Source organism: Jaminaea rosea, assembly GCF_003144245.1.
Source record: "Jaminaea rosea strain MCA 5214 unplaced genomic scaffold BDZ90scaffold_9, whole genome shotgun sequence".
Lineage (NCBI taxonomy): Eukaryota > Fungi > Basidiomycota > Exobasidiomycetes > Microstromatales > Jaminaea > Jaminaea rosea.
The window spans coordinates 99,220-125,959 of record NW_020289983.1 but is presented as its reverse complement, the minus strand read 5'-3'; the positions used below and the strand labels follow the sequence as shown (position 1 = coordinate 125,959).

Here is a 26,740-nt window from a genome sequence, read left to right as displayed (position 1 = left end):
TGAGCGAGAAGGGCGAGTGATGGTTTCGAGGAGTGCGAGGAGAAGGAGCCAGTTGGACTCGTTGAGTGGGTGTCGAGTGGCCCAAGCGGAGGCGCGCGGAAGGGGAGACGAAGGGCTGACGACGCCCTCTTGACGGGGCGAAGCTCCACTCGCGATCCAACTGACCTCGACAGACTTCAACACCTTCTCCCTTCCTCATCAACACGACCGGCTGACTACCCGCAAACATGTCATCGAGCGAAGACGTTCCTCTCCCCATCCCGGACATTACAGTCCAGCAACACCTCTTCACTCTCGTCTCTCCTCGTTCCACCTCAGCCCAGCAGAGCTCCGCCCGCGATGCAATCCTCGCTGCAGTCAAAAAGGACAAGATGGCTCCCTACTACTCGTACCTCTTCACCATTCCAGAGATCGCCGCCTCTCCGAATCTCCTCAAGAAGGACAACTCCTTGCTGACCGAGTTGCAGGAAGCCAACAAGGCTGATCTGGCTGCCTTCGACGAGGAGGAGAAGAAGAACGAAGAGGAGGAGGGAGACATGGAAGTGGCAGCTGTCAAGCGCAAGAGGGCAGTCTACTTGGCTCAAATCGGCGACAAGGAGCAGGGACTTGAGGCCCTCAAGAAGCTGTCCTCCAGCCCATCGGTGGGCGTAGGATCGAGGATCGATCTGGCCATGGCGCAGATTAGGGTTGGGTTGTTCTATGGCGATGCCCATGTTACCGCGCAGAGCATTGAACAGGCGAGGATGTGAGTGCGCCACCAAATAGCTCTGACAGAAAGCATTGCACAGAAGCTGACTTGGTCCCCACCCCTTGCTCGCACGCAGTCTCATCGAGAAGGGAGGCGACTGGGATCGTCGTAATCGCCTCAAGGTCTACGAGGGCCTTCACCTCCTCTCCATCCGTGACTTCAAGCGAGGCGGGCAGCTCTTCCTTGACGCCCTTCCCACTTTTACGGCCACAGAGCTCATCAGCTTCCACGACTTTGTCAGCCTGACTGTGCTCTCGAACCTGTTGAGATTGGGTTGGGAGGGAAAGCGCGCCGAGCTGCGCAAGAAGGTCATTGACTCGAGTGAGGTATTGCAGGTAATCGTGAGTGAGCGCAGCGATGCGCATAGTGGCTATAGAGCACTCCAGAGCTGACCGTCCTGCCTTTGTTTGCTCGCGCAGGACGACATGCCCCACCTCAAGTCCCTCTCCACCTCCCTGTACAACGCCGAATACTCCACCTTCTTCAAGTCCCTCGCAGAAGTCGAGCAAAATCACCTCCTCCCCTCGCGTCTCCTTTCTCCTCACTCGCAGTTCTACGTACGCGAGATGCGCATAATCGCCTACGGCCAGCTTCTGGAGTCATACAGGTCGCTGACGGTCGACAGCATGGCGAGGGAGTTCGGCGTCAAGAAGGAGTTCATCGATTCGGACTTGGCGAGGTTCATTGCGGCAGGGAGGCTGACGGCAGTCATCGATAGAGTTGCTGGAGTTGTCGAGACGAGGAGGCCAGACAGCAAGAATGCGCAGTACGCTAGGATGATCAAGGAGGGAGACATTGTCTTGAGTGAGTAGCGACCGGTAAGAAAGGAGGAAGATGAAGAGCATACAGGCTGACAACGTACTGTTCTTCCCTTTGATCCGCTTACAGACTCATTGCAGAAGCTCAGCAGGACAGTGCTGTAGATGACGAAGAGATCAATACAAAGCAGCTGTCATCCTCTCTGTCTTCCTCCTTGTCGCCTCTCGATTGTGAATGCGTGCATTGGCTCTGTCGTGAATCGATGGGCCGTGCGCTCTCTGCGTCGGACTGGCGTCGATGAGGCGGCGGCGTCAGCGAGATGTCCTGTTGCCTTCCTTCTCTCCCCTCCAATATCCTCTTACTTGCCCCTTGCCGCCCGCAATGAAGGTCGTCGTAACAGGCGCCTCCGGTCTACTAGGGCGAGCAGTCTTCTCGCACCTCACCGCCCTCGATGATGGGTCGCACCAGGTCTCTGGCCTGGCGCGCTCGCGATCGCAGCCGCCGCTCACTCAACTCGACCTTCTGGACAGCTCAGCCCTTCGCTCCCACCTCTCCTCTTTCCAGCCTGACGTAATTATCCATTGTGCAGCGGAACGTCGGCCAGATGTAGTAGAGAAGGAGCCCGAGCGAAGCCAAGAGTTGAACGTCGACGTTCCCGCCAGGCTGGCGGAGATGAGCAAGGAAATGGGGTTCCGCCTCATCTACATCAGCACAGACTATGTATTTGATGGAAGCAAGCCGCCATATACTGTGGAGAGTGAGCCGAATCCTCTGAATGCGTATGGGACGAGCAAGTTGCTGGGAGAGAGGATGGTCAGGGAGAAGGGCGAGGAGGGGAGGGTTACCTGTTTGAGGGTGCCTGTATTGTGAGTGTGAGCCAAAGGATGAAATGACCTCGGGAGATGACTAACACCCTCCTCTCGTCACACATACACAGATACGGCCCTACCCTCACTCCCACCGAATCAGCAGTCAATGTCCTCACCACGGTCATTCTTCCTCCCGCGGATCCCAACAAGATGATCAAGATGGACGCCTACGCAGTCCGCTACCCAACCAACGTTCAGGACGTTGCTCGCATCCTTGGCAACGTCGCAAGCCTCTCCCTGACCAAGCCCCTCCCGCCCATTCTGCACTACCAAGCAACAGAGGCAATGACCAAATACGACATGTGCAACGTCTTCTCGCGCTTGCAGAATCGTCACTCGCCCCCACTCAAGGAGACGTCCGTCTCCCACCTGGACCCGGAGTACGAGGTTGACCCGGTGGCTGCTACTGCTCGCCCGAGACACTGCAAGATGGACACGAGTGCATTGCAAGAGTACGGTGTGGATGTGGGACACACGGAATTTGAGGAGTGGTGGTCGGGGGAGATGGAGAGGGAGAGGGGGAGGGAGGAAAAGAGGTTGGAGGAGGCAGCCAGGGAGGCAGAGGCCGCAAGGCGAAAGGCTGAGGAGGAAGAGAAAGAGAGGCAGAAAAAAGCAGAGGAGGCGGAGAAAGAGAGGCGACGCCTTGAGGAGGAAGAGCGGCAGAGGAAGGCGGCAGAGGAGCGACAGCGCGCCGAGGAGGAGGCGAAGGAGCAGCAGAAACGGGAGGAAGAGGAGAGGCAGGCGCAAGAGGCAAAGCAGGTCGCCGAAGAGGCTGCGGCTGCTGCTGCTGCTGCTTCATCTGCTACCACCGCTACCTCTCCTACATCCCCAACCTCCCCGAGTAAAGAGGATTCTTCGTCTCGCGACGCACCCGAGGAGGCCGTAGTAGAAGGTGACGAATCGCAGTCGGCCAGCCGCGACCCAGCCCTGGGTGCCCCAGCTCGCGAGCAGTCCCCACACCCGTCCTTCTCCTCCCTCCGAGCAAGGCCCACCCCACCGGATGTACGCAGCCCTTCAAGCTCTCAGCCCACATCGCTCCGCAATGCCGAAGGGGTCGTGCAGCCCCCAGTCTCACTTGCCTCGCAGCCACTCGAGCGCGTCGAACAGGAACACAATGAGGCGCCGCCTACGCCGCCCAAACCGGGCAGGGGCCCAGCATCAGCCGCCATGGACCAGAGTGTGTCAGAAAGCTCCTCCGCCTCTACGCCGCAGGGCTCTCAGACTATCCGGCCTAATCCATTTAGGCAGCCGCCTGAGATGCCTGCACAGCTTGACATCGGGACGCAAGGTGGTAGAGCGGGACCGGATGAGGATGAGGAGATCTACGGTCAAGCTTCGCCTCATCCTTCAAGGGCGCAGAGGGCGGTGGTAGAAGGCGAGCAGCAAGATGGGGAGAGAGGAGCCTTCCAGAAGGGGTATGGTGAGGTCAAGGCCGGCCTGGACGAAGCCACAGGCAACGCTGACGCTGCGACGTCAAGCCAGTTGGCCGGGCCCGCTCAGCCCACATTTACGATCAAAGTCGGCGACCCGCACAAAGTCGGAGACCATCTCGCCTCAACAGGGCACATAGTCTACACTGTTCGGACCACCACCAACTCGCTTCTTTACAGATCGCCGCAATTTTCCTCCCTCAGGAGATACAATGACTTTCGCTGGCTGCATGCTGCACTGGTGCACAACAATCCGGGTATCATCATCCCGCCTGTACCCGAAAAGGTTCGCGGGCTTATCAGCCGCTTCTCACCAGATCTGGTCGAGGCGCGCCGTCATGGGCTGGAAACTTGCGTGAACAAGATCTGCGCCCATCCGGTGCTCTGCAAAGATGAGGACCTGCGCCTCTTCCTAGAGAGCGAAGATTTTGCCCGCGATGTGAAGCTGAGGGATGCGAGAAAGGGCGCTGTGCCCACGCCGGAGCAGCGGACTTGGATGGGATGGAGTGGGACGGTTGGAGTCAACAGTGGAGTCAAGTATACCGAGGGAGATGAGGTGAGTATGTGGGGCGAGTGCAACGCTACGTACACTGTCACGAGCACTTGCTGACCCTGCTCCCTCGTTTGACTCGCACAGTGGTTCGACGCGCAGCGTGCCTACCTGGACTCACTGGAGGCACAGCTCAAGCACATGGTGAAAGGGATCAACGCCCTCTCTTCGTCACGCAAGGAGCTTGCCGACTCAATTGCTGCCTCCTCGCATGCGCTGATGATGTTGAGCGGCTCATCATTGTCCCGCTCCCTGTCTGCTGCTTTCGCCGGCTTGGGTGACTTGCAAAGGAGAGCACAGGAGCTCGAAGAGGTGCAAAGTGATCGGTGAGCAGCCTCGCCTTCTTGCCTCCCCCACTTCGTAATCACTAGGCTGACCATTCGTATCTCGCCCGCCACTCGCAGCGACATACGCCAGTTCGGCTCCGTCCTTTACGAGTACGAGCGTGTCGTAGGCTCAGTCCGCAAAGCCTTCTCGTCCCGCATCGACTGTTGGCACCTGATGGTCAAGTCAGACGAGGAGTTCCGCAAGGCCCGCGTGAGGCACGATCGGCTCAAAGGTTCCTCTTCCAACCCAAACGGGTACGACTCTTCCTCCTCCGGCGGGGCAGGCGGGTCATACCATCACTTCCACCAATACGAGGAATCAGTCCGCGATCTTGGTGAGAGCGAGACGAGGGCGCTCGAGGCGAGGGCGAGATTCGATTTGGTGGGCAAGAGGTGTAAAGAGGAGATGGCTAGGTTCGATCGGGAGAGATGCAAGGATGTCATGCGGGCGGTGGATGAGTGGTTGTCGGGGATGTTGGAGAGGAGGGAGGAGCTGCTGCAGGAGTGGGAGGAGTATGCGCGCAGATGTCTTGGTATTGAGCTGGGTGATCCGCCGCCGCCGAAAGAAGGGGAAGAGGAGAAGGCCGTCGATGCTGCTGCTGCTGCTCCTGCTCCTGCCACCGCCGCAGATGCCGCAAAGCAAGCTGAGACCAATGGCGACGAAGCGCAAGCGAAGGATACTGCCAAGGCTACAGAGCAGGGACAAGATCCAATCGCTTCGAGCACAGAAGAGACCGCAGATACCTCGAAGCCGCCAGCAGACGTCCAGATTGTCACTACCGAGGCTAACGACGATCAGAAAGCCACGCAGCGGGTTGAGGACGTCCCGCCGCCTAATGAGCCGGATCAGTCCGGCAGGACGCAAAGGCAAGCCTCTTTGGAGACGGTTGGTGAAACTGGCGTTAGTGGGGACAGCGTACTGGCGGACACACGGCGGGACACGGAGGAAACGAATGAGCAGCCGGTGCCTGACCGAGATGGCGCTGACGCCGCCACAGAGAGGGAACAAGCTGCGGCCGTCGTGCCTGACGTGAGCAGTACGCACGGCACGAGCGGTACCGAGGGCGAAGATCAAGAGACCAAGCAAGCGGAGAACGCGGGTCTGGCTTCGACACCTCCCTCGTAAACAAAAGCAACGACACAATGAAATGACGATCGAGACGTCAAGATAAGTAATTGGGACAAAATGAGCGCGTCTATGATAGCGAGAGCGAACATCAGTGAGAAGGCGCGGCAAAGAGGCTCTGCCTTCCTCGACGCTCGTGATGGTGATGGCGACGCATCTCACGGCGCTGATGCTCGGCATCAGCGTCGCGCTCCCTTGCCTTCTCTTTCTCCCAATCAGCCAGCCAAGACTTGACCGCAGCGATCAGCTGGTCCTGCACATGCTGAACGCGCCACGGCTTCGTAACATTAGTACCAGGCACGACGCCGTACTCGTCATCGTGGTGGATCCCATCTGGAATCAAGATCGTCGGCCTCTCGAGAGTGTTAGGCCGGGTACCTCCATTGGCGTAGAGCTCCGAGTGAGCGCTGACCTCACGCCAAGGGTCGAATTGACCATTGACCAGGGCGAGGCGAGGCATATCGATGCTGAAATTGCCGTGCGAGTTGAACCAGGTGTTGTTCGCCTTCTCCGCCATGGGGAACCTGCCGGAGGGCCCAACCGCGTAGTTTGTCTTGCAGTATCCGCTGGCCGTCGCCTCGTCCAGCAAGGCCGAGACGACCTGGGGCCCGCTCGGGGTGAGCGACCCATTGGCTGTAGGCGAGGCGGTTTGGAACTGGCCAAATTCCATGCAAGCCATGTAGAACCAGACCCACCCGTCATCCAGCTCTTCGGGGGGTGGAACGGGCTTATGGTCTATCTCAAAGCACTTGACTGCGCTGGAGTTGGGTCGCGACACACATGAGTCGATCGATCTGGCACGACATATACCCGCGAGACGAAGCAGCTCCTCGGGCACCTCTTCGGGTGTGAGGCCTAGCTGCTCTCGTTGCTTGCGTAGCGGCGCAACGCGCGTCTCGTTCGTCACGGCTAAGTCGAGGAGGTACTGCTCAAACTGTGGGGCGTGAGGCTCATACCACGAGTTGCCTTGGTGCTGAGGTGAGCCAATAGGTCAGCAGTGACGCTGCTTGGACGGTTCAGCCTCCCACTTACCCAGCCAAGAGCCGAAGTGGCAAGGAAGGCGAGGGATAAAGGATTCTTGATACCCTTGAGATTGAACAGCTCGAGCAACTTGGCAAACTTCTTCTGGTCAATGTTGGTCTGCTTGGAACCGCGCGACGGCTCAGGTGCGACGATCTTGTCCATGGCTCGGATCGCGGCTTGGAGTCCCTGAATGGCAGTGGCATTGTTGCCTCTCGCGATCTGGTGGTAGTAGCCATAATTGTTCCTCACGCTCGCCACAACTCCGGAAGAGCTGATAGCCCCGTAGACGAGCTGGGGGAAGAGCTTCCTCAGGTGAGCCACTCTGGCACCAGCGTAGCTTCCGCCGTACAGGATGATTGCAGCAGAGCCAGTCTGGGCCGTCAGGTCCTCTTCGACGCCAGTGATGTTCAGATGCTCAAAGAAGGCGACACTGTCCGCTAGGCTTTGCTGGTAGCGGACGAACTCGAACTGGTCCGTCGTCCAAGTCTTGCCTGGGCCTAGTGCAGAGCGCGGAGGGTGCGAAGTGCCAAAGAAGCGGTTCTCAAGGACGATGCCTATGCCGCCTGCGTGCGTGCAGATGGAAACGCGTCAGTTCAATACTACGCCTCCGCGAGCTACCTTTCCTTCAGACTCGGACTGACCGGTCTGCTGCGCAAGAATGTCAATTATTCCATGGTCCAAGATGTTCAGCCGTTGCCAAGCGCTCAGCTCCCCATTGTCGAAGATATACACAGGACAGGGCTCTCCCTTCTTCCTCTCGCTGGGCTTCTTGTAGTGGCGCAACGTGTAATAATATCGCTGAGGAAAGGTGATGTTGTTGCTGTTGCCGAGATGGTCAAGAGGTTGCGTGAAGTTGGCTTCGATGATATCCGCGTAGGGATTGTTGGAGCCATCGTCCTTCTGGTCGTAGCCGCCTGAGGCGTGCGGGCGAGGAGCGTAGATCGTTTGCTGGAGCATGCGCCAGCCGCCGTATCGAGGGCTGCACGAAGCAGGGAGAGAAAGTGAGGGGTCCGAGGTCAGTAAATGTCCAACGCGTCGCCGCGGAGGCTCGCCATTACTTACAGCGGCAAGCCTTGAAGGGCAGTGGCACACTGAAGAAGCGGCGTGCTCACCAGCAGGAAAGCAGCGAGTAGGGACAGCATATGTTGGAGAAGGATCGTGGATAGGCGAGGGATGATCAAGAGGAGAGAGACGGAGCGCAAGGTGCGTGAGCAAGGGGCAAGAAGGGACTGGACGGCCAGATAGCGCAGAACCAAACGCTACCTTCATGACGGATGGAAATCAAGGCACGGCAATTGCGCCGACGCTTATGAGCGTGTCCCTCTGTGGATCCGTATCTTCTGTACCAGCCGCCGGCAGCGATGTCTCAAAGAAGATGGGCGGCGTTCGGGCGGACCAATACCAATCAAGGCTTGACGGCCCGCCGCTGTGGCCAAAGGGTAACAAGTGGTGCTTACTGATGGATTGGTCAGCAATCTGAACTTCTCGAATACAGAAGGGTATGGGGCCGTGAGTCTATTATGAGCCATTGAAGGCAAATCTGCAATGATGGCTCTGGCCCTCCTCGACGGCCCGCGTCGAAGGACTAGCGACTCGAGCTGCTTGTCAGCTACAGAGATAACAGCTACTTCCTTGGGCTCTCACGCCGACAGTTCCGTCGGAGCCCCCTCACGAGACCCCTCGCTACGATGCCCCGGCCACTGACTTAACCAATGAGCCGTAGCCTCCAGCATCATCTTCTGCGCCGCCTCTATCGCGAACGGCTTCTTGACGGTCGAGTTGGGAGGAGTGTTGAACATCTCCTGGTGAGGGAGCAGAGAGAGCGAGAGGGACGCCCGGTCAGTTCGGATTGTGGGTAGCCTGGCGCCACAGACACTCACCCAGTGGTGGCCCGCACCCGGCGTGAGGATGAAGGGTTCGTCCAGCGTATTGCTACGATCCCCGCCGTGAGCCAGGTACTCGGAGTGGACGCTGAGACTTCTCCAAGGATCTTTCTCTCCGTCAACCCACCCCAGCCTGCTCTTTCTGATCGTAAAATTGCCCAGTCCATTGAAGAAGCGTCCATCGGGCTCTTTTGGCATATCGAAGTGCTTGCCTTTAGGAAAGAAAGCAGGATCATCACATTCTGCTCTTGAGTACCTGAGGTCGATGAGACTAGACAGGACCTTTGGACCCGCAAGGGAGGCGGGGAGAGATGCAGGAGGTGCAGTGCGATACCACCCGTATTCGGTGCATTGTTGGAAGACGAAGGCCTGCGTGCGATCAGACGAACAGGTCAGCCAGAACATGACGCTGACCAGAGTGCGTTCTCACTTTGCCCTCATTGAGTTCCGGATCAGGCGTTAGCCACACCTCTTGAGTCTTGCGCCCAAAACAAGCGTCCGCCGAGCCACCGTCATTCTGCCCCGTGCAGCCATCAACGACATTCTGCCTCAGCCAATGGATCAACTTCAGCGCTTCATCGTTGAGCTCGCCCTGCTTGAATCCGAGGTGAACAGCTTGCTCACGCAGCGAGACCAGATCTTTATCCTCGGTGTGCGCCATCGCGTTCAGGTAGGCTGGATAGGTCGGGTCAGGGTCGATCCATACTGCGGTTTGGTGCTGCGATTACGAATACGAGGGCACCAGTCAGCAAATCATTGCAAGGTTCGCTTGCCTGACCGCTACCTACACCGTCGAGCGGATCGCGGGCAAGGGAAGCCCAATCAGCCGGCTCGGTCATGTTAGGCACGCCAGCCAGGGTGAGAAAGGCGGCCAGCTTCTTGCGGTCCCGCTTAGGCTGTACGGGGCCCTTTGCTGGTTCGGGAGCAAGGATGGCGTCGATCGAGGCCCAGGCTGCTTGCAGAGATTGGACGGCCGTGACATTGTCGCTGCGAGCGATGGTCCAGTAGTAAGTGTAGAAGTCAGGCAGGGCGAGAATGGGGGCAGAGGATGCCCAGGCGCCAAAGACGCTGCCGAGAAGGGCGCTCAAGAGGGGTTCAGCGTTCAAGAGAGTGGGTGAGGCTGTAGTCTACTTCACTCACAGCTCTGGGTATTTTATCCTCAGATGCGCCGCTCTTGCCCCAGACAGCGACCCGCCGTAAACGATGACCGGCATTTGATCTACGTCGGCCTGATTCACGCCATCGAAATGCATCCCTCCGCGGATGAATCGAGCCGTATCCTCCAAGCTCTGCCTATGGGTCAACCATCGCATCTCATCCACACCCCACGTCTTTGGTCTGCCGTCGAAGGCTGTCAAGTTTGGATAGCTCTTGCCGTAGTATCGATTCTCAAGCACAATGCCTATGCCGCCGAAGCTCTTGGTGAAGTTGGAGATTAGGTGCGTATCCAGCATCGTCAGGCGCTCCTCCGCATTGAATTCTCCAGCATCGAAGAGGAAGATTGCGGAGGGGGCTGCGCGGTGCGAGCGCGCGCTGTTGGGGACATAGTCTGCTAGAGAGTACCAGTAGCGCTGTTGAAAGGTAAGGTTGGTCGTGTGGTCGAAGTGATCTAGCGTCTGCGTAAAATGGCCGGCTCGGATCGAGGATTTGTTGGCGGTCGCCGCTGTACTGCCCTTTGCCGATGCGAGGGTGAGGATCGAGGGCAGGATGATCAGCGGACTCAACAGCATGATGGATACCGAGCTGGCGGTGAGTAAAGGAGACGTCTATCGGATGAGTCGCTCGTCAGAAGGGATACGGGCATATTTGGATCAGCGAGCTTTTGCCGTGCGGTGCAAGGCTGTGTTCTCTGTCATATTTCATGTCCTTTGACATAGGCAAGCGATTGAGCAGCGGCTCGCTATTTGTTCGACGGATGGCAACGAGGGGAAGTTGTTGGGCAAGAGAGAAAGGTAAGAAGCTGTGACCGTCGGGGGCGGCCCGTGCGTCGCGTGGACACACTCTTGGTCCGCTCTTCGTCAGGTCAACGGAACAAGCGCCCAGTCGGCGGCTGGAGATTGCGGACCTCGTTGCTGTCCCAACCCTCATCTCGAGAAAGTCAGCGACTGCGCCTTCTCTCTCTCGCTCCTTCTCCACTTGATGCTCGGCCTCGCCCGCCAGCATCGCCTTCTCAGCACTCCTTCCCGCCTTCTGTCCCTCTCCCACCTCGCCCTTCTCTGCCTCCACCGACCCGCTCAGCACCACGCTGCACGCTTCCTCATGACGACTCCCAGTCACCTGTCCCCGGCGCCCGGCTGGGACATCAGCAAGAAGCCCTTTCCGCCAGCCCAGCGTGGTGACCAGGTCGACACCTACAAGAGCGCTGCGCAGGGTGAAGTGAAGATCGCAGACCCGTACCGCTGGCTGGAGACGCCGCCCAACCAGAGCCCAGAGACGAAGAAATGGGTCGAGTCTCAGGCCGACTTTGCGCAGTCGTACATCCAGCAGTTTGAGGGGCGAGACGAGCTCAAGAAGCGTCTCGAGGCTAGCTTCAGTTATGCGCGATACTCGTGCCCCTCTTTGAAGTACGATGGACGATTCTATTACAACTTCAACTCTGGGCTCGAGTCGCAGAGCCGCATCTTCAAGGCAGACCCGAAGCAGATTGATGAGGTCGAGAAGAGGGGTAGCGCAGCAGACGCCGGACCGCCAGGAGAGGTCTTCTTCGATGCTAACAAGCTCAGCAAAGATGGCACTGTGGCCTTGACGTGAGTCCCCGCTAGCATGGCTGGTATGCGGCGGTGGTCCCCAACTTACGCCTTTTCTCTCCCCCTCATGTCCCGCATACAGCGTTCTCTCCTTCTCCCACTCTGGCAAATACCTTGCATACGGCGTCAGCAAGTCAGGATCAGACTGGTACAGCGTCTATTTCCGCTCAACGGACAAGCCCTTTGCTCCCACCGAGTCCGCCGTAGAGGAAGCCGACAAGGGTGGCAAAGATCGTCTGGCCGACTCTCTTTCTGGGCTCAAGTTCTCGGGAGTCACCTGGCTACACGATGACTCTGGCGTTCTTTTCCAAACTTACCCTCCGCCAGCTCAGGCCGCCGACTTGGGGAGCGACACGGATGCCAATCGCGATGCGCGACTCTTCTACCATGCTATGGGCTCGAAGGGAGGGGACGAGGATCGCCTCATCCTCGGCGTTGACAAAGCCCATCCGAACGGCATGTGGGGAGCAGAAGTGACGGACGATGGGAAATTTCTGTTCATCTCCAACAGCGAGACGACCGACCCGCGCACGAGGCACTTCGTTGCGGCCCTCAACGAGGACGGCTCGATGCCCAAGGAGCTCAAGTGGCTCTGCGTGGCGGACAAATTCGACTTCAATCTAGGCCTTCTCGCCAATGACGGCAACAAGTTCTACCTCATGACGAACAAGGATGCTCCGCGCTACCGTATCGTAACAATGACGTTTGACCCGGCGAAGGCCAAGGCCACGACGGAGCCTTGGACGTTGCCCGTTGATGATTCGGTCAAGATCGAGGAGCTTGTTCCGGAGGGGCCGGACGGCGCCGTACTGGGCTCGGCAACTGTGCTCGACAATGACAAGCTGGTGAGTCTGCGCGCATACCTACGTGAAGCTGAACAGCTCGCTAACCTCCCGTCCCTTCCCTGCCGCTCGCAGCTCCTCGTCTACTCGCGAAACGTAATCGACGAGCTCCACTTGTATGACCTCACCTCCGGCAAGCACATCGAGCGTCTCCTGCCCAACCTCGTAGGCTCCATCGGTCAAATCAGCGGCAAGCGAGAAGACACGACCTCCTTCGTCTCGACCTCCTCCTTCGTCAGCCCCGGCACGATTCATCGTCTTGAATGGGACGGTGGCAAGCGCGAGCAAGCACCGCGAGTCAAGACGCATCGCGAGACCAAAGTACAGGGTATCGACCCGAATGACTATGTGAGCGAGCAGCGCTGGTTCACCTCCATGGACGGGACGAAGATTCCCTGCTTCATTACGCATCACAAAGACACCAAGCTCGACGGAACTGCTCCTGCTTGGCTATATGCGTATGGCGGGTTCCAGATCCCCCTGTCGCCCGGCTTCTCGCCCTCGATGATGACCTGGGTCAAGTCCTTCGGCGGGGTGCTGGTGTGGGTGAACGCGCGTGGTGGTGGAGAGTTTGGTGAAGCCTGGCACGAGAGCGGGAGGAGGGCGAACAAGAAACAGTGAGTGCTTCAATACTCCCGCCAGAGTAAGGGGTATGGACGACACGCTGACCGTGTCCCTCCTGATTGCGCGAACAGCACGTTCGAAGACGTCCTCTCTGGGGCCAAGTACCTCGTAGACGAGAAGATTGCAGCAAAGGGCAAGATCACGATCAATGGCGGATCCAATGGTGGGCTCACCGTCATGGCCAGCCTGAACATGGCCAAGGAGGAGCACGGCATTGGTGCTGGAGTGGCTGAAGTAGGAGTTCTGGACCTGCTTCGCTTCCACCGCTTCACAATCGGAGCAGCCTGGCGAGCAGACTACGGGGACCCTGACGTGCCGGAGGACTTTGACTTCATTCACCCCATCTCCCCGCTGCACAACATACAGCCTCCAGGAAGCGGTCACGCCTACCCGGCGATGATCTTCCTTACCGGAGACCACGACGATCGTGTTTCCCCGCTGCACACATTCAAGATCGTGGCTGAGCTGCAGCACCAATTGAAGGAGAGTGAGCGACCCATTCTGGCTAGGATCGATCTGGGCAGTGGACATGGGGCGGGAAAGAGCACGCAAAAGAGAATTGAGGAGACCAGGGATAAGTACGCGGCTGTCGCTAGGGAGTTGGATCTCAAAATGCAGGGGTGAGCGTCGGCGGTAGAGAGAGTGGGTGAGGGCAGTGTTGCCTCCTTTGTGAAGCATTGAAAAGCATCATCGTCGTCAATCGTCTCATCGTTCTTCAATCAAACATACGACCTGTCCCATCTGTATTTGCGTCAGTACAGGATGGCCCGCCTACTTCTGCTCCAGATCCGTAAAGTCAAAGATGAAGGCGTCCTCCAACAAGGGCTTGACGAAGTCCATGTACTCCAAGTGGACGGGGTCCTCACCAAGGTAGTAGGCCACGTCGCGCTCGTTGGCGAAGATGGCGATGAAGATTTGCTGTTTGCGAGGCGGCGAGGAAACGGAGCAGGCAGGAGTGGGGGGGAGGAATTCACGGGAAAGGTCAGGGATGACTTCGAGCGCACAGCCACGTCTTTGGGGCACTCACATCGTATCCATGTCCCTTTCCTTCTGGGCTCACGTTGCCCTTTCCCGCCTTCAAGTCCAGAATGTAAGGCTTGCCCTCCTTGGTCTCGCAGCTAGGCTTGAGTTGGAGGAAACGATCGTAGGCCTCCTGTCGCTTGGCGGCGTCCACGTCGGAACGGTACTTGAAAGATACAATGTGCGTGTAGGGCATTTTGAGCTGATTGAAGGTGGGCGTCCGAGAAGTGGGAGGAAGGAAGATGAGATGGATCAATCCACGAAGCAGTGCGGCTGACGAGTCAGGGCAGGAAGAGAAGAAGAGGATAAAGTCATCTGAATCTGAATCTCGAGCCGCCGCACGGGCCGCCGTGTGGAGTTGGCCGAGATGAGAGTCGCGTCGAGGCGTGGGGGAGGGAGGGAGGTCATGCAAGGCAATCAAGGTGCAGCGACACCTCCTCGTCCTCCTTGATCACGCTAGCCATCATGAGGACTCTGAGCAGCCTCTCGCTGCTATGGGGGATTGTCGCACCCTCAGCATTGGCATTTGATGCCTTCCGCCTTCCCAACCCAGTCGCAGACGGCTGGCTCCGCATCCGTGAGGAGCCTACCGTCCTTCAGCATGGGGAATACGTCTCCATGGATTTCGATTTGAGTCAAGGCGATGCTTCTTTCAACTCGACTGCTTCCCACCCGTACCCAGACATCGTCGCGGGCACCTTCACGCAGCCTCTCGACCACTTCGACGGTTCAACGAACCTGACCTTCGAGCAGCGCTACTGGTACTCGTTGCGCCACTACAATGCCAGCCGAGCCCCTGGCACCCCCAGCCCAGTGTACGTCCTCGACTCAGGCGAGACGAATGCTGAGGGCAGGCTGCCTTACCTCGATCACGGGATCGTGGATCTGCTTGCTTCCAAGACGGGCGGCATTGGCGTGGTGCTAGAGCATAGATATTACGGCAAGTCGTACCCTCCTCGCGAAGCTTTCGGACCAGGAGAAGGTTGGGGCGTCGACGAGCTGCGATGGCTGAACAATCGTCAGGCCCTTGAAGACTCGAACAACTTTGCACGCCACGTCAAATTACAAGGGGTAAGCGAGCCCATGAATAGCAATGATCAGCCGTATATCGCCTACGGCGGCTCGTACCCCGGGGCACGAGCGGCTCATTTGCGTGTCCTCTTCCCCGAGGTGTGGTACGGCGCTTTCGCCTCATCCGCAGTCATAGCGGCAGTCGAGTCCTTTCCCGAGTACTTCTATCCCCTCGCACGGGGCATCAATACCACGGCAAGCCAAGCATTACAGGCAGCCGTAGCAGCCATGGATACAATTCTTGCTCCTGAGCCATGGAAGGGATCGAAGCAGCCCAACAGGGACGAGGGCAAGACCAAGGCTCTACTAGAGCTGGCCGGTCTCAAAGGGCTCACAGAGCCAGCGGACTTTGCGCAGCTTGTTACCTTGCCGCTCGGGGAGTATCAGAGCGTCAATTGGGACGACAAGATCAGCCCGCCGGACTTTGCGACTTTCATTCAACGCATGGTTCACACGGACGAGAAGGCGCTTGCTCCTCTTAGAAGCAAGGCTAAGGAGCTGGGCTTGACTGAGGAAGCCCTGCCGGATGAGGCGCTGCGGCTTATCAGCTACCTCAGGCGGACGGTCATTGATCCGTGTATCTCTAAGAATCATACAGCCGATGAGTGCTTTGGCTCGGCGGACTACACAAGCTTCATTGAGAATAAGAAGCTCACGAGCTCCAAGGCGTGGATGTTCCAGGTGAGCATGCGAGAGAGTGTGACAGTACCACAGTGACATTGAGCTGACGCCTCGCTCTTCACTCCCTGGCTGTAGGTCTGCACTCAATGGGGCTACCACCAAGTTGCCCCACCCTCCTACCCACCTAGCGACCCACCAGTCTTCCACTCTGGCGGGCCGAAGATGCTCTCCTCCCTCGTAGACCTGTCCTACTCCTCGGCCTTCTGCCGACGCGGCTTTCCACCAGGCAAGCATTTCACCATCCCCGCCCGACCGGACATTGACGCCGTCAACTCGCTCGGCAACTTCAGCCTCGGAGCTCACACCGACAGGCTTGGATTTATAGATGGGGAGTTCGACCCATGGCGCCCCGCTACGGCGCACAGTGTTGACTTTGCGGGCGTCAAGCAGCGGGCGCATACCCTCGAGCGACCTTTCTTGCTCGTGGCGAATGGGACGCATCATTGGGATGAGAATGGGCCTACCAAGGGCGGATCGAAGCCTCCGGGGCAGGTCGAGGCAGTCCACGCCGAGATGATTAAGGCAGTTCAGCTGTGGGTCAGAGGCTGGAAAGGGAGGAAATCTGCCTGATATAGACTATCTTTAATTATTATGCGGACAATGCTATCATCCCATCCCATCTATTGCTGCCCTTGCTTGACCGTAGACAGGTGTCGTCGGTCGTCTTTGTCCTTGGCCATGGCCCCGTCCTCGCCACGCTCTCACCCGCGCCGCCGCCTGTCGCTCGCGCCGCGTCTGGCCGTGCCAAATTGAAGTCGAGGCAAAAGAACAGAGGTGGCGCGTCGTGGCCGTGGTGAAGCGCGCTCGGCGGATGAGGCGACGATTGCCATCCGCCGTGTGCGTGTCGGTTCTCCATCGCCTCTCTCCCCCTCTTCTCCAACCAACACTTTGGCGCGACAAGACCATCTACCTTTCATCTCATCGCACCACTCGTTCACTCACATTGTCGCCTCTCGTCGTCCATCGCCATGGAAGACGTCAGGATGACCAATGTCGAGCAGAACCAGCACCAGCAGCCCTCGACGTCAGCCTCCTCTTCCTCTTCCTCAGCAGCGCAGCCGTCAAACGCATCGCAATCGCAGTTGCCTCCCTTTGCTCAGCGTCTGCCTTTCAATGCCACCCAGCAGAGACCTGGTGTGCCATCTGCTGCTCAAGACGCCTACTCCGCCTCGTCATCGGCGGCAGGAAAGCCCAACAGCGCAGGCAACGGGCACGCTCCATCCCCGAGCGGCGCCGCTCCTTCCAGGATGATGGCTTCAGCATCGCCTTCCGGCCCAGCAGGGGCGCCCACGAAGCAACAGTTGCCACTCTCGTCCTCTGCCGGCGGTGTTCCACCTCGTCCTCCCTCCCCACTTGCAGGCCCAGCCCCTCTCGTCTACCTTGCCACGTACTCTAATGTACCCGTCTACGAGATCACCATTCGCGGCATTGCCGTCATGCGCCGACGCGCTGATGGCTTCCTGAATGCTACCCAGATCCTCAAGGTGGCAGGCATTGAGAAGGCAAAGAGGACAAAGATTCTCGAGAAGGAGATCTTGACCGGCGAGCATGAGAAGGTTCAGGGCGGGTATGGAAAGTACCAGGGGACTTGGTGAGTTAGGCGTGATGAAATGCATTGACTGCTCCTGCCAGGCAGCTGACCTTTCTCTTGCGCTCGCTCGCCAGGATCCCACTGCGTCGCGCTCAAGAGCTCGCAGCGACCTACAACGTTGCTCACCTCCTGCGACCAGTCCTCGAGTTCGACCCGCGTACCGCAGATTCGATCCCGACGGCTGGGCCGAAGCGTCGTCCTAATCCCAATGCGCCGGCCAACAGCGCTCTCTTCAAAGGTGCAAATGCTGGAGCCAACGCGAACGGGCCTCGCAAGAGCTCAACGCCGACGAAGGGACCGAGCCAGCAGCCTCGTGAGTAGAGCATGAGGAACAGGCTGAGATGATGCCTGCCTAATGCTGATCTTTGCCCACCATCTACCTTGCGCCAGGCTTCCTCACGCTTCGAGCTCCTCCAAGCGATGATGCTGCCGGCCCTTCAGCAGCATCGACCTCCGCAGGAATCCCACCAGGCTCGACCTCGACCATGCGCCAGGCGCTGTCCAACTATTCCGAGTACGGCTACACACCGCAGGGCGTCCCACTTCCTACACCGAGCAAGAACAAGCGCACAGAGCCGGACGAGGCCAACTCACCCAGCGAGCAACAGCAATCGCAGCCTTCAAAGCGCCCTCGCGCAGATATTGGTCCCTCACCGGTCAAGGACCTCGCGGCCCTGGTTAGCCCCGAGTCGTCATTCAGAGGAGCCTCACATCCGCGCCTACATCGCGTACCTCTAGGCCCCCCAGACGAGCTGGTAGGGAAGGCAGGAAATGCACGCTTCGCAGATCGACCACAGCCTGTACGCTCAGAGGACGAGGGCGAGAAGAGGATGAAAGAGCGACTCGTCTCCTACTTCATGGAGGACGAAGGCGAGGATAGAGCAGCGCAACAGGGCACGCCAGTCGAGCGACTCAACACAATCCTCAATGAGCTTCGTGCCGCGGTCAGCCTGGGCGGGGCAGCCTCCTCAAATGACGAAGGCGGACCTGCCCCGTGCATTGACTTGGTAATTGACGACCACGGGCACACGGCCTTGCACTGGGCTTCAGCGCTCTGTCGACTACCCTTGGTCAAGACGCTCGTGGCACTCCCTACCTCGGAGGGAGGCGCCAACCTCTTCGCCGGCAATGCAGCAGGCGAAACGGCATTGCATCGCTCCGTCCTCGTCACCAACGCATACGACGCCTCCCTCTTCCCCGACCTCCTTACCCTCCTCTCCCCTACGCTCCACACCCGAGACTTCAAATCTCGCACTGTCCTACACCACATCGCTCTAGTCGCCGCTCTGAAAGGTCGTGCCACCCCCGCAAGATACTACTTGGCGTGCCTGCTGGAGTACATTGCCCGCCATGAGGGAGGCAAGTTCAGTGCAATCGTCGACGCGCAGGACGATGATGGGGAGACTGCATTGGGGATTGCGGCTAGGCAAGGGAACAGCAGCATGGTCAAGATGTTGCTCGAGGTCGGTGCGAGGAAAGATTTGCCTAATTGTCTCGGGCTCAAGCCGAGCGACTGGGGCATCGATGGCGGGCCCTCGACCTCCACCAGCAACGCAGCATCGAGCTCTACCGCTGCCGGCGACCTGAGTGCTCAGACCCGGGAAGACCTCAAAGAATCGCGCAGCGATCTCGTCACGGCTCTCATGCGCCCGCCCGCTGCACCTCTCCAAAAGTCGCAAGACGTCCTCGATCAGCTCCGCTCCATCCTCGACGGCCTCTCCTCCACCTCCTCCGCCGAGCTGACAGCGAAAGCTGAAGCCCTCGCAACGGCACAGAGCCACTTGCAGTCTGCCACGCGTGAGCTCACTAGCAGACGCAAGGCGGTCAAGGGCAAGCAGGCCGAAGTTGCTTTGCTACTCGAGAGAAGGATCAGGGTGGGCAATCTGAAGAGACGACTGGCGAGAGTGCTGAGTGGAAGGGCCGTCGCCGGGGAGGAGAAGGGTGGACAGCCGGCCCTACCGGAAGTAGAGCAGAGTGTCATCGACCAGCTTGTGGTGCGACACGACAGTGGGGAAATGAAGCGCGACGAGGATGGACTACTCGACTCTGTCCTCGGCACAGTGAAGGACAGCGATCCCCCTTCTGCTATCCTTCCATCATACCGCTACGCCACCTCCTACCTCACCCAGCTCAACGCGACGCTCCGCACTTCCATCACCCAATTGCGCTCCGAGTCGACCCTCCGCGAGTCACAATGTCGTCGCGTGGTGGCCATGTACTCTCGCATCGAGGAGGGTAAAGTCGAGGCCATCCTCGACGACTTGGTCAACGCCGTCGAGACGAACAGTGATGTGGATCTGGCTAGGGTGGCCGGCTTCTTGGCCAAGCTGGGAGGGAGCGCTAAGGGAGGGAGGAAGATGGGAGCAGGCGAACCCTCTTCATCCCCTCGAAGAGGGGAGACTCATGCGGCGTGAAGACGTTGCGCCTCCGCCTACAGAATGATCATGGCCACGGCGTCCAGCAAGGGCTCGAAGCTTCACACAGTCTCGCCGGCGCCCCCAAATAGCGAGGCTTTGCTCAGTGGCCAGCTTCGCTTCGCTTCACCTCACCGCCTCATCATCTGCTTTGAGCTTGTACTAATACAAAAGAGATTCCATTCGACTTTTTGGATAAGTCGTGCTTGCCTACAGTGGGACGGGATTGCGCGGCGCAAATCGCGTCACGTTTTGGTCTTGCTCGCCTACCTGCGTTGGCCTGGAACCAGGCGGTGCAATGGACTTTGCCTCCGCTCCGAAGACGTGATGACGGTCTCCTACGCTTCGATCATGATCAAACAAGTTGCTTTGATGAGCTCGATGAGACCATCGGGGCGCAGCGCACTGATGCCTTGCTGGCAGACTTCAGTGACGGCGAATCTCTTCCTCTTGTCGGAGGTAAGGAGAGCACACTCATACGAAAGACTGATTGAAATATGGTGACATTGAACCTCGTGCGAACCAAAGTCTATAGGAGAAGAAAGCAACCGAGCCCGCAACAAGGGCTGGAATATTATACGAAGTCCAAGGAGCAGCCTTTCGGCGCTCTACTTGGCCGGGCACGCGGCACCATCGACGCCATCGAGCTGGTACACCTTGACGTAGTCGACAAGCATACCCCTGTCCTCGGGAGCCTGGGGCCACGTAGGGTACCACGAGTCCTTTGCGTTCCAGAACTCCTTCCTGGCATTGTCGGCGTTGTTGCTCCAGGGCATGTCGTCCTCGTCGAAGTAGCCGTTGGTACCACCGACGGCGACGGACATGATGAGGTAGAACTTCTGGTCAAAGGGCGCGGCAAGGGAGTTCTTGGGCCAGGGGTCAGAGTAGCCCGTGCCGTTGGAGGAGACGGTGGGGAACTGACCCCGCTCCCAGAAGCTCTGGTCGAACTTCCAGGAGAAGACCTTGCGCGTGGGCGTGTCCACCCAGGTATAGATGCCCTCCGGTGTCCACTCGAGGCCGAAGGTGTGGAATTGCTGGTTGTACCAGTTGCGGTAGAGCTGGTAGACCTTCGACGTCTTGAGGTAGCGATCTGTCATGCTGTCCAAGCCCCAGTGGAGGGTCGAGTGCATCACATTGTACGTGTCGTCGTCCTTTGACTTGATCAGGTTGCCACGAGACTCGAAGATGTCGATTTCACCAGACTTGGGCCAGGTACCGTATACGGATGATTGGGGCATCATCCACAATGCGGGCCAGATCCAGTTGCCTGTAGGCATCTTGGCACGGATCTCGACACGGCCGTACTTAATTGCCGTGCTGAAGTTGGTCATGAGGCGGGCCGACTGGACGGGGGGGAGGACGACGCCGGTGCTCGAGTTAGATGCGACGGCGCAGTAGACGTCGGAGGTGTTGGAGGAGGTGCAGGTGTTCGAGGCAGTGAGATTGAGGGTGTAACCGTTGGTGATGGCGCCCTCACCAAGCGAGTCGGCGGTGAGAGTAGGGACAATGTAAAGCTGGCCATCCTTGACGTAAGAGTTGTTGGGCGAGGCAGTCGTGTACTCAAACTCGCCATTGCCGAAGCCACCAGTTTGCTGCTCGTGGAACCAGATCTTGTCATTGATCGTTGTGCCCTCGAAGTTGTCCTCCATGACGAGACAGAAGTTGTGCTTCTTGACCGAAAGGTAGCCCGTAGCGACAAGAGCTGCAGCGCCAACAATGCCGAGGCAGACGGCGACCACGAAAGTCCAGTAAGCCTTGCGGTCGGCGCGCTTGCGGGACTTTTGGCCGACCCACGGCTTGTAAGGCTCCTCGCCATCGCGCAAGAGCTGCGATTTGAACATCTTGCGTTGACGAACGGGCCTGTCGCCTCGTTCATGGCTCGCGGTGCTCACACTTGACGAGTAGAGGCCACCATCACTGCCGCCGAAAGGGTTCTGGTTGGCGGAGAGAACGGGGCTGTTGTTGCCGGGAGTTGAGGATGCGAGGAAGGCGCGACGGTTGTTGGGGCCAGGTGTGCCCATGGGCGAGGAGAGGGCCGAGTCGAAGTAGCCGGGCGCAATGGATGTGTGGCCCTGCCATTTCTGAGCGCGCGAGCGAGAATGCGGCGTCGAGGTGCCGGAGGCTGGCTGCTGGTGTTGCTGATGCTGCTGCGCCGAGCCCGCTGAGGACGAGGCGGCAGGGGGAAGTGGAGTCACGATATGCTCCGCCTCCGAATTGTAGGCGTAGCCCTCGAAGCTGTTGGCTGACATCGTGGCTAGTCGAGGGGTGTAAATCGGTAGTGGTGCGATGGTAGGATTTAAGATCGACGAGGGACGAAAATTGACGTCTTTTGATCCTGTCTACTTGAACGATCGCCCTATCGTCTCTGCCACGCCCGAGTCGCGGCCTCTTCCTTGCTCAGCCACCGTTTGGCCGTCGAACTGAACGTTCACCCTTGGTGGCTGACGATGGTCTGCTGCTGCGTGACGTCCCGTTGCCCGCTTGGCTAGCCCTCTACTCGATGCATCGAATCGCCTCTTCTTGGAACCTGTCTCACGTCGAATATTTCCATGGCAGGCGGGAAGGCAACGCAGACACCGCTCCTTCGGAAATCGCAGTTGGAAGGCATTGGTGCTCGATAGCGCCGGCAGCGCAAGCACGCCCGTGCACGCTTGCCTGTGTCGCATCATCGCGTCGTCTCGCAATCGCGGCCTCGATCTGCCCGCTTGTCTCGGCCAGCAATCAGCCAAGCAATACAGAGAGGACCGAGGTCTGGGCACATCTTACCTTGCATGAATCATCGATCCCATTTGCTTGTTTGTTCCTTCTCTCGGGTCTGCATAAGAGCTTCACGGACGAGAGAAGAAGTGAGACGATGCTTGTGAGCGGAGACACGGGTGAAGCGACCATTCTGCGGGCGCTAGTCCTGCCGCGCTTTCCCTTTCTGCACCCAGGCTTGACGCCGGGCATGCGGGTTGGCCATGACCCGCATGAAAAATCTCCCGCTGGTCTCACGGCAACGAACTTTGGACCGGAGTAAGAGTGCTCATGGACTCCGGAGCGGCGCAGCGGAGGATTCAGATGTTCTCGCCTATCGTGCGGCTTCGCCTGGCCGTGATGGCCGGTCGTCTCATACGTCGACGCGCTTGATGTAACGGACGCCAGCGGAACAGACGCGCACGGACTAAAGCAAGGCTTGGTCGCGTATGGACCAAACAAAACAAGCGTGCTATCATTGGCCAATAATTGAATGACAGATTAATTGAAATTTGCGGTCACGATCACTCAAGGGTCTGAGCCTCTCGAGCCTCGGCCTCGCTATCGTAAGCCGCCTGTTCTCCTCGCTCGTCGCCTATCAAAGGTCGCCTGCTGTAGCGTGTGGCGTTCAGTAGCTCGTCGCTCGTCCTGATCGCTGGTCGAGATGTTGTCAGGCCGGCGATCAAAAGTCTGCCCTGCCACCGTCGTGCCACCGTATCTTGATCACTCTCACATTGTCGTCGCGCTTAGAGTGCAAACTTTATGTGCTGGGAACATTCCATGGATTGGATGAATAATAGTACAGAGGGGAAGAGAGAACGTGACAAATCTATCCAGAGTGTGTGGTGGTAGTGAAGCGCAATTGAATACGAGGCCCGCGCGCGCCATTCTCGCTCAGAAGGAGAAGCGCAGCAGCTGGGGGTTGAGGGCGATGTGGTAGAGAATGTGGCCGCCAGCCAGCCAGATGGGGCAGAAGAGTACTGTGGCACCGCCGTGCAGCTGCCATTCGATGGGAAGCAGTGTCGTTGAGATGATGATGAAGCCGGCAATGGTAACCACGGCGACAATCAGCATGCGCCAGTACTTCTTGAAGATCGCAGGCAGCTCGATGAAGAAGTTGGAGTCGTCCAGAGACTTGTTTGTAGATCCCCAGGTCATGTTGTAGCCCAATGGATGAGCCAGAACGGCCGTGAGAACATGGTACGAGAGGCCAGTGAAGAAAATAAGCATGAAGGGCAACCACATGAGATGCTCCTTGAGCGCCGTGCCCAGAGAGTACCAGCGACTGCGGAACTTGGCCATGACCTGGCCAAAGAGGTTGAGACCATTGAATACGACGATGACGGCGACGAAGATGCGGAAGGGCTGGATAAAGGCCTGGCTGAGAGTAGGTGCAAAGTAGCCCTGAGCGACGGAGAGACTGATGGTAAGGGGGAGAGCGACAGCGATGGCGTAGTAGGAGAAGATGTACGAGGTAGCGCAGAACTTGTAGTGGATGGGAATGCCCTTGGCCCACATGAAATTGCGGTAGAGAGGGGTGATGGGACCACGCCAGATGTCCTTGATCGGTCGGAAGACAAGCTCGGAGACACCAAAGGCGTACTTCTGCCATCGGTTGAGCTCATCATCGCAGGTAAGCGAGACACCCTCTTCGAAGGCTTGGTTGGAGTAGGTAGCCCAGCGGACAATGTAGCCCTTCATGAGCAGCTTGAGAGCCATCTCGAAATCCTCAGATACAGTAGTCTCGGCCCAGACCTTCTTGACACCGTCTTCAGGGTCGACCTGCGCGACCTCTTGAAGAGCAGACCAGCGGAGGAAGGCGTTGTGTCCCATGAATGGAGCGAGGTCACCGTTGGCGACGACCCAAGAGATTGCGAAGTTGACGGTGCGAGTGAAGAAGGCAATGCCGGCCTCAAAGTAGTTGTTCTTGGTCACCTGCATAACACCAGAGCAGTGCTGGAGAATACCGACGTCGGGGCACTGGCTCATCTCTGAGGCGGCGTCGAGGAAGCAGTCGGTAGGGACACGAGTGTCACAGTCGATCATCAGGATGAGCTCGCCGATGCGAATGTTGCCAGAGCCGCGGGCCAGAGGGTGGGCAGCAGCGAGAGCCTCCTGGAAGGCCTCCTCGTAGAGTTTGTTCTCGTCGGCCTCGGTCCACTCGGACAGGTCCGCGGGACGCCTCTCGACGAGAATGTTCTCAACGGCGAGGGAGACGGCGCAGGTGAAGTTGAGGTTCGAGGCCTTCTTGAAGCGACCCTTGCGGATGTAGCCATCGACGTTGTGTCCAGGGCGAGCAACCCAAGCAACTTGGTTTCGGTCATAGTAGTCCAGGCGGCGTTGGCGCTCTTCCTCGCTGACAAGGAGGAGACCGTCTTCTGAGACGAGAATTGAGGCGGTTCCGCCCTGGAGCTCGTAGGTCTGGATGGCTTTGTTGAGGGATTCAATGGTGGGAGCGAGGACTTCCTCGAGGTCCTCCTTGTACACGGGCATCTGGATCGTGACGTGCGGCAGGACACCGGTCATGCGCTCAGGCGCGACACCAGAGTAGTAGCGAGTGTTGAGGGACATCTGACGAATGGGGCCAAGAATTTGGAGAAGACCGCCAATGATGTTGTCAGAGAAGAAGAGGGTAACCATGAAAAGGGCAGGTGCGGCGGCGATAATGGCGAGGCGAATGTAGTCATTGTCGACAGCGGTCTCAGAAATGAGCGCACGAATGAGCAGAGATACGATGACGACGTTGAGGGCAACGCCAAGACCGTGGTGAAGCGGCGCGAGGAGAGGAGTGTCGCGTTCCTGGTAGGTAACGAGCTGCTCCGGATCGACGTTCCCTTCGCTCTTCTCGTCGATCGTGGGCTGCACCGTGATGAGACGCTCACCCCCAGCGGCGCGACGAGTGCCCTCAGTGGGGACCAAGTTGTGCTGCGACGAAGCTGCTGAGCTGAGGGACCCGCCGGAGTTGCTCATAGGAAGGTTCGACTTATTGCCCGTGGCGCGCTCCCAGACGAAGCGAACCATCTTGGCGTCGATGGCGCGAGCGGCTGTCATGAGGTCTTCGACCTTGTCGGCCCAGACAATGAGCCTGGCCTCGGGGCGGACGAAGGCAGCGCCCTGTGCCTTGCGTACCGTGGCGAGGTCCTCGATGGTCTCGACAACTTGAACGCGCTCGACGGCAGAGAGGGCAATCTCGGTGGTTCCAGGTGTGAGGGTGTGGGTAATGCCGGCAACGACGGTAGAAGTGATAGTGCAGGCGGCCTGTGCACGCGGCACAAGAATGTGATGTCAGAGACGCGCTCGGAAAATATTTAATCCCGTGTTCCCTGCGCCCACTCACCTCGCAATTCAGTACCGCGAGGGCGTTGATCCAGGGGTCCATGCGCGGGTCCTCTGACGGGCACGAGACATATTGGCCCTTGGAGAGACGGAGCGCGATACCGTTCCAGACAGTAGGCTGGTCAGAGAAGAAGCGCTCGCGCTGAGCATAGCGGTAGAGCGTCTCTGCCATGATGGCAAAGGCCGTGTGACGCTGTTGAGCAAACTCGCCATCCCATGTCTGGTCGGCATTGAGGACGGGCAGGCCGCTGTCGAGCTCGCCAGCCTTCTCTTGTGGCTTCTCGTCAATGGGCGAAGTGACGGGCACCTCAGTGGCACCCTTCTTTGTCAAGCGTTTGAGGAGGCCGGACATGGCGATGGAGGTGTACGGTGGTGAAGAGGAGGGAAAGTTCTTGGAGGGGGACGTGAAGGCAACGTCGGCGTCCTCTTTGCTATATACGCTCCTCTCGCAAGAGCGACGGCAGATGCAGCGGTAGCTCTACACGTCGTCTCAATCGCTCGTCTCTGTGCGCTTACGGGTTGGTTTCAGGTGGCTGCGCCTGTCAGAGTGTGACTGAACAAACAAACACTGCGAGTCGATGCCGCCGTTGGACCGCCCGTAGACCTTGGCAAAGAATTTGGCCCTCTTGCCCTTCGATGTGCGAACGAGGCGGCGGCTGCAATGCAAGCCCACGGGATCGGCCTCAGCCATCGCCATTACCCGTCTTCTGTCTCGGCCAATGCTTTCCACCTGAGGGAAAGGGTCTCGAATGACCCCTGCGTGCAAAGTTTGACAGTCAATCAACGACTGAGATGCGCACGCACAGGTGCAGTGCTGGCTGAGAATCGCGGCGATGCCCTAAGACGAGCGATGATGAGCTCTCTCAGTAGGGCAATCTGCGCACCATGCAGTAATGGCTTGGCCACGATATCGCGGTGACCACGGGTGGTCGTACGACGATCGAATACTTCCGCCCGTAGCGTG

At 58.5% G+C, this 26,740-nt stretch overlaps 10 protein-coding genes across 10 annotated transcripts; 5 read left to right on the top strand and 5 right to left on the bottom strand.

Annotated features, from left to right (window-relative positions):
- The first annotated feature begins 160 nt into the window (after nucleotides 1-160).
- On the top strand, nucleotides 161-1,710 carry BDZ90DRAFT_232843 (putative RPN7-subunit of the regulatory particle of the proteasome). The gene is made up of 4 exons (XM_025506405.1): nucleotides 161-745; nucleotides 825-1,089; nucleotides 1,168-1,552; nucleotides 1,637-1,710. The coding sequence occupies exons 1-4, from the start codon at nucleotides 228-230 to the stop codon at nucleotides 1,669-1,671; spliced, it is 1,203 nt and encodes a 400-aa protein (XP_025361334.1). The 5' UTR covers nucleotides 161-227; the 3' UTR covers nucleotides 1,672-1,710.
- A 178-nt stretch (nucleotides 1,711-1,888) lies between these two features.
- On the top strand, nucleotides 1,889-5,808 carry BDZ90DRAFT_260981 (Vps5-domain-containing protein; the record flags this gene model as incomplete). The annotated part of the gene is made up of 4 exons (XM_025508324.1): nucleotides 1,889-2,373; nucleotides 2,445-4,362; nucleotides 4,444-4,682; nucleotides 4,761-5,808. 4 exons carry the CDS (start codon nucleotides 1,889-1,891, stop codon nucleotides 5,806-5,808), a joined length of 3,690 nt encoding a protein of 1,229 aa, XP_025361333.1.
- Nucleotides 5,809-5,899: 91 nt separating this feature from the next.
- Nucleotides 5,900-8,261, bottom strand: BDZ90DRAFT_253399 (hypothetical protein; the record flags this gene model as incomplete). The annotated part of the gene is made up of 4 exons (XM_025507796.1): nucleotides 7,894-8,261; nucleotides 7,473-7,810; nucleotides 6,841-7,394; nucleotides 5,900-6,781 (listed from the first exon to the last, which is right to left on the bottom strand). Exons 1-4 carry the CDS (start codon nucleotides 7,971-7,973, stop codon nucleotides 5,900-5,902), a joined length of 1,854 nt encoding a protein of 617 aa, XP_025361332.1. The 5' UTR covers nucleotides 7,974-8,261.
- An 18-nt stretch (nucleotides 8,262-8,279) lies between these two features.
- Nucleotides 8,280-10,658, bottom strand: BDZ90DRAFT_232841 (hypothetical protein). The gene is made up of 5 exons (XM_025506404.1): nucleotides 9,855-10,658; nucleotides 9,503-9,782; nucleotides 9,145-9,432; nucleotides 8,712-9,083; nucleotides 8,280-8,633 (listed from the first exon to the last, which is right to left on the bottom strand). The coding sequence occupies exons 1-5, from the start codon at nucleotides 10,442-10,444 to the stop codon at nucleotides 8,472-8,474; spliced, it is 1,692 nt and encodes a 563-aa protein (XP_025361331.1). The 5' UTR covers nucleotides 10,445-10,658; the 3' UTR covers nucleotides 8,280-8,471.
- A 123-nt stretch (nucleotides 10,659-10,781) lies between these two features.
- BDZ90DRAFT_232839 (hypothetical protein) lies at nucleotides 10,782-13,985 on the top strand. Its single transcript, XM_025506403.1, has 5 exons — nucleotides 10,782-11,461; nucleotides 11,544-12,306; nucleotides 12,379-12,920; nucleotides 12,999-13,845; nucleotides 13,955-13,985. The coding sequence occupies exons 1-4, from the start codon at nucleotides 10,854-10,856 to the stop codon at nucleotides 13,549-13,551; spliced, it is 2,466 nt and encodes an 821-aa protein (XP_025361330.1). The 5' UTR covers nucleotides 10,782-10,853; the 3' UTR covers nucleotides 13,552-13,845; nucleotides 13,955-13,985.
- On the bottom strand, nucleotides 13,699-14,143 carry BDZ90DRAFT_260978 (hypothetical protein; the record flags this gene model as incomplete). The annotated part of the gene is made up of 2 exons (XM_025508323.1): nucleotides 13,699-13,845; nucleotides 13,955-14,143. 2 exons carry the CDS (start codon nucleotides 14,141-14,143, stop codon nucleotides 13,699-13,701), a joined length of 336 nt encoding a protein of 111 aa, XP_025361329.1.
- A 237-nt stretch (nucleotides 14,144-14,380) lies between these two features.
- On the top strand, nucleotides 14,381-16,321 carry BDZ90DRAFT_280210 (hypothetical protein). The gene is made up of 2 exons (XM_025509255.1): nucleotides 14,381-15,699; nucleotides 15,775-16,321. Exons 1-2 carry the CDS (start codon nucleotides 14,413-14,415, stop codon nucleotides 16,267-16,269), a joined length of 1,782 nt encoding a protein of 593 aa, XP_025361328.1. The 5' UTR covers nucleotides 14,381-14,412; the 3' UTR covers nucleotides 16,270-16,321.
- A 628-nt stretch (nucleotides 16,322-16,949) lies between these two features.
- On the top strand, nucleotides 16,950-19,704 carry BDZ90DRAFT_221489 (hypothetical protein; the record flags this gene model as incomplete). The annotated part of the gene is made up of 3 exons (XM_025504480.1): nucleotides 16,950-17,290; nucleotides 17,365-17,603; nucleotides 17,681-19,704. The coding sequence occupies 3 exons, from the start codon at nucleotides 16,950-16,952 to the stop codon at nucleotides 19,702-19,704; spliced, it is 2,604 nt and encodes an 867-aa protein (XP_025361327.1).
- A 608-nt stretch (nucleotides 19,705-20,312) lies between these two features.
- BDZ90DRAFT_246501 (concanavalin A-like lectin/glucanase) lies at nucleotides 20,313-21,545 on the bottom strand (the record flags this gene model as incomplete). Its single annotated transcript, XM_025507563.1, has 1 exon — nucleotides 20,313-21,545. One exon carries the CDS (start codon nucleotides 21,543-21,545, stop codon nucleotides 20,313-20,315), a length of 1,233 nt encoding a protein of 410 aa, XP_025361326.1.
- A 1,789-nt stretch (nucleotides 21,546-23,334) lies between these two features.
- BDZ90DRAFT_221221 (hypothetical protein) lies at nucleotides 23,335-25,948 on the bottom strand (the record flags this gene model as incomplete). Its single annotated transcript, XM_025504466.1, has 2 exons — nucleotides 23,335-25,698; nucleotides 25,778-25,948. The coding sequence occupies 2 exons, from the start codon at nucleotides 25,946-25,948 to the stop codon at nucleotides 23,335-23,337; spliced, it is 2,535 nt and encodes an 844-aa protein (XP_025361325.1).
- Between the last annotated feature and the right edge of the window lie 792 nt (nucleotides 25,949-26,740).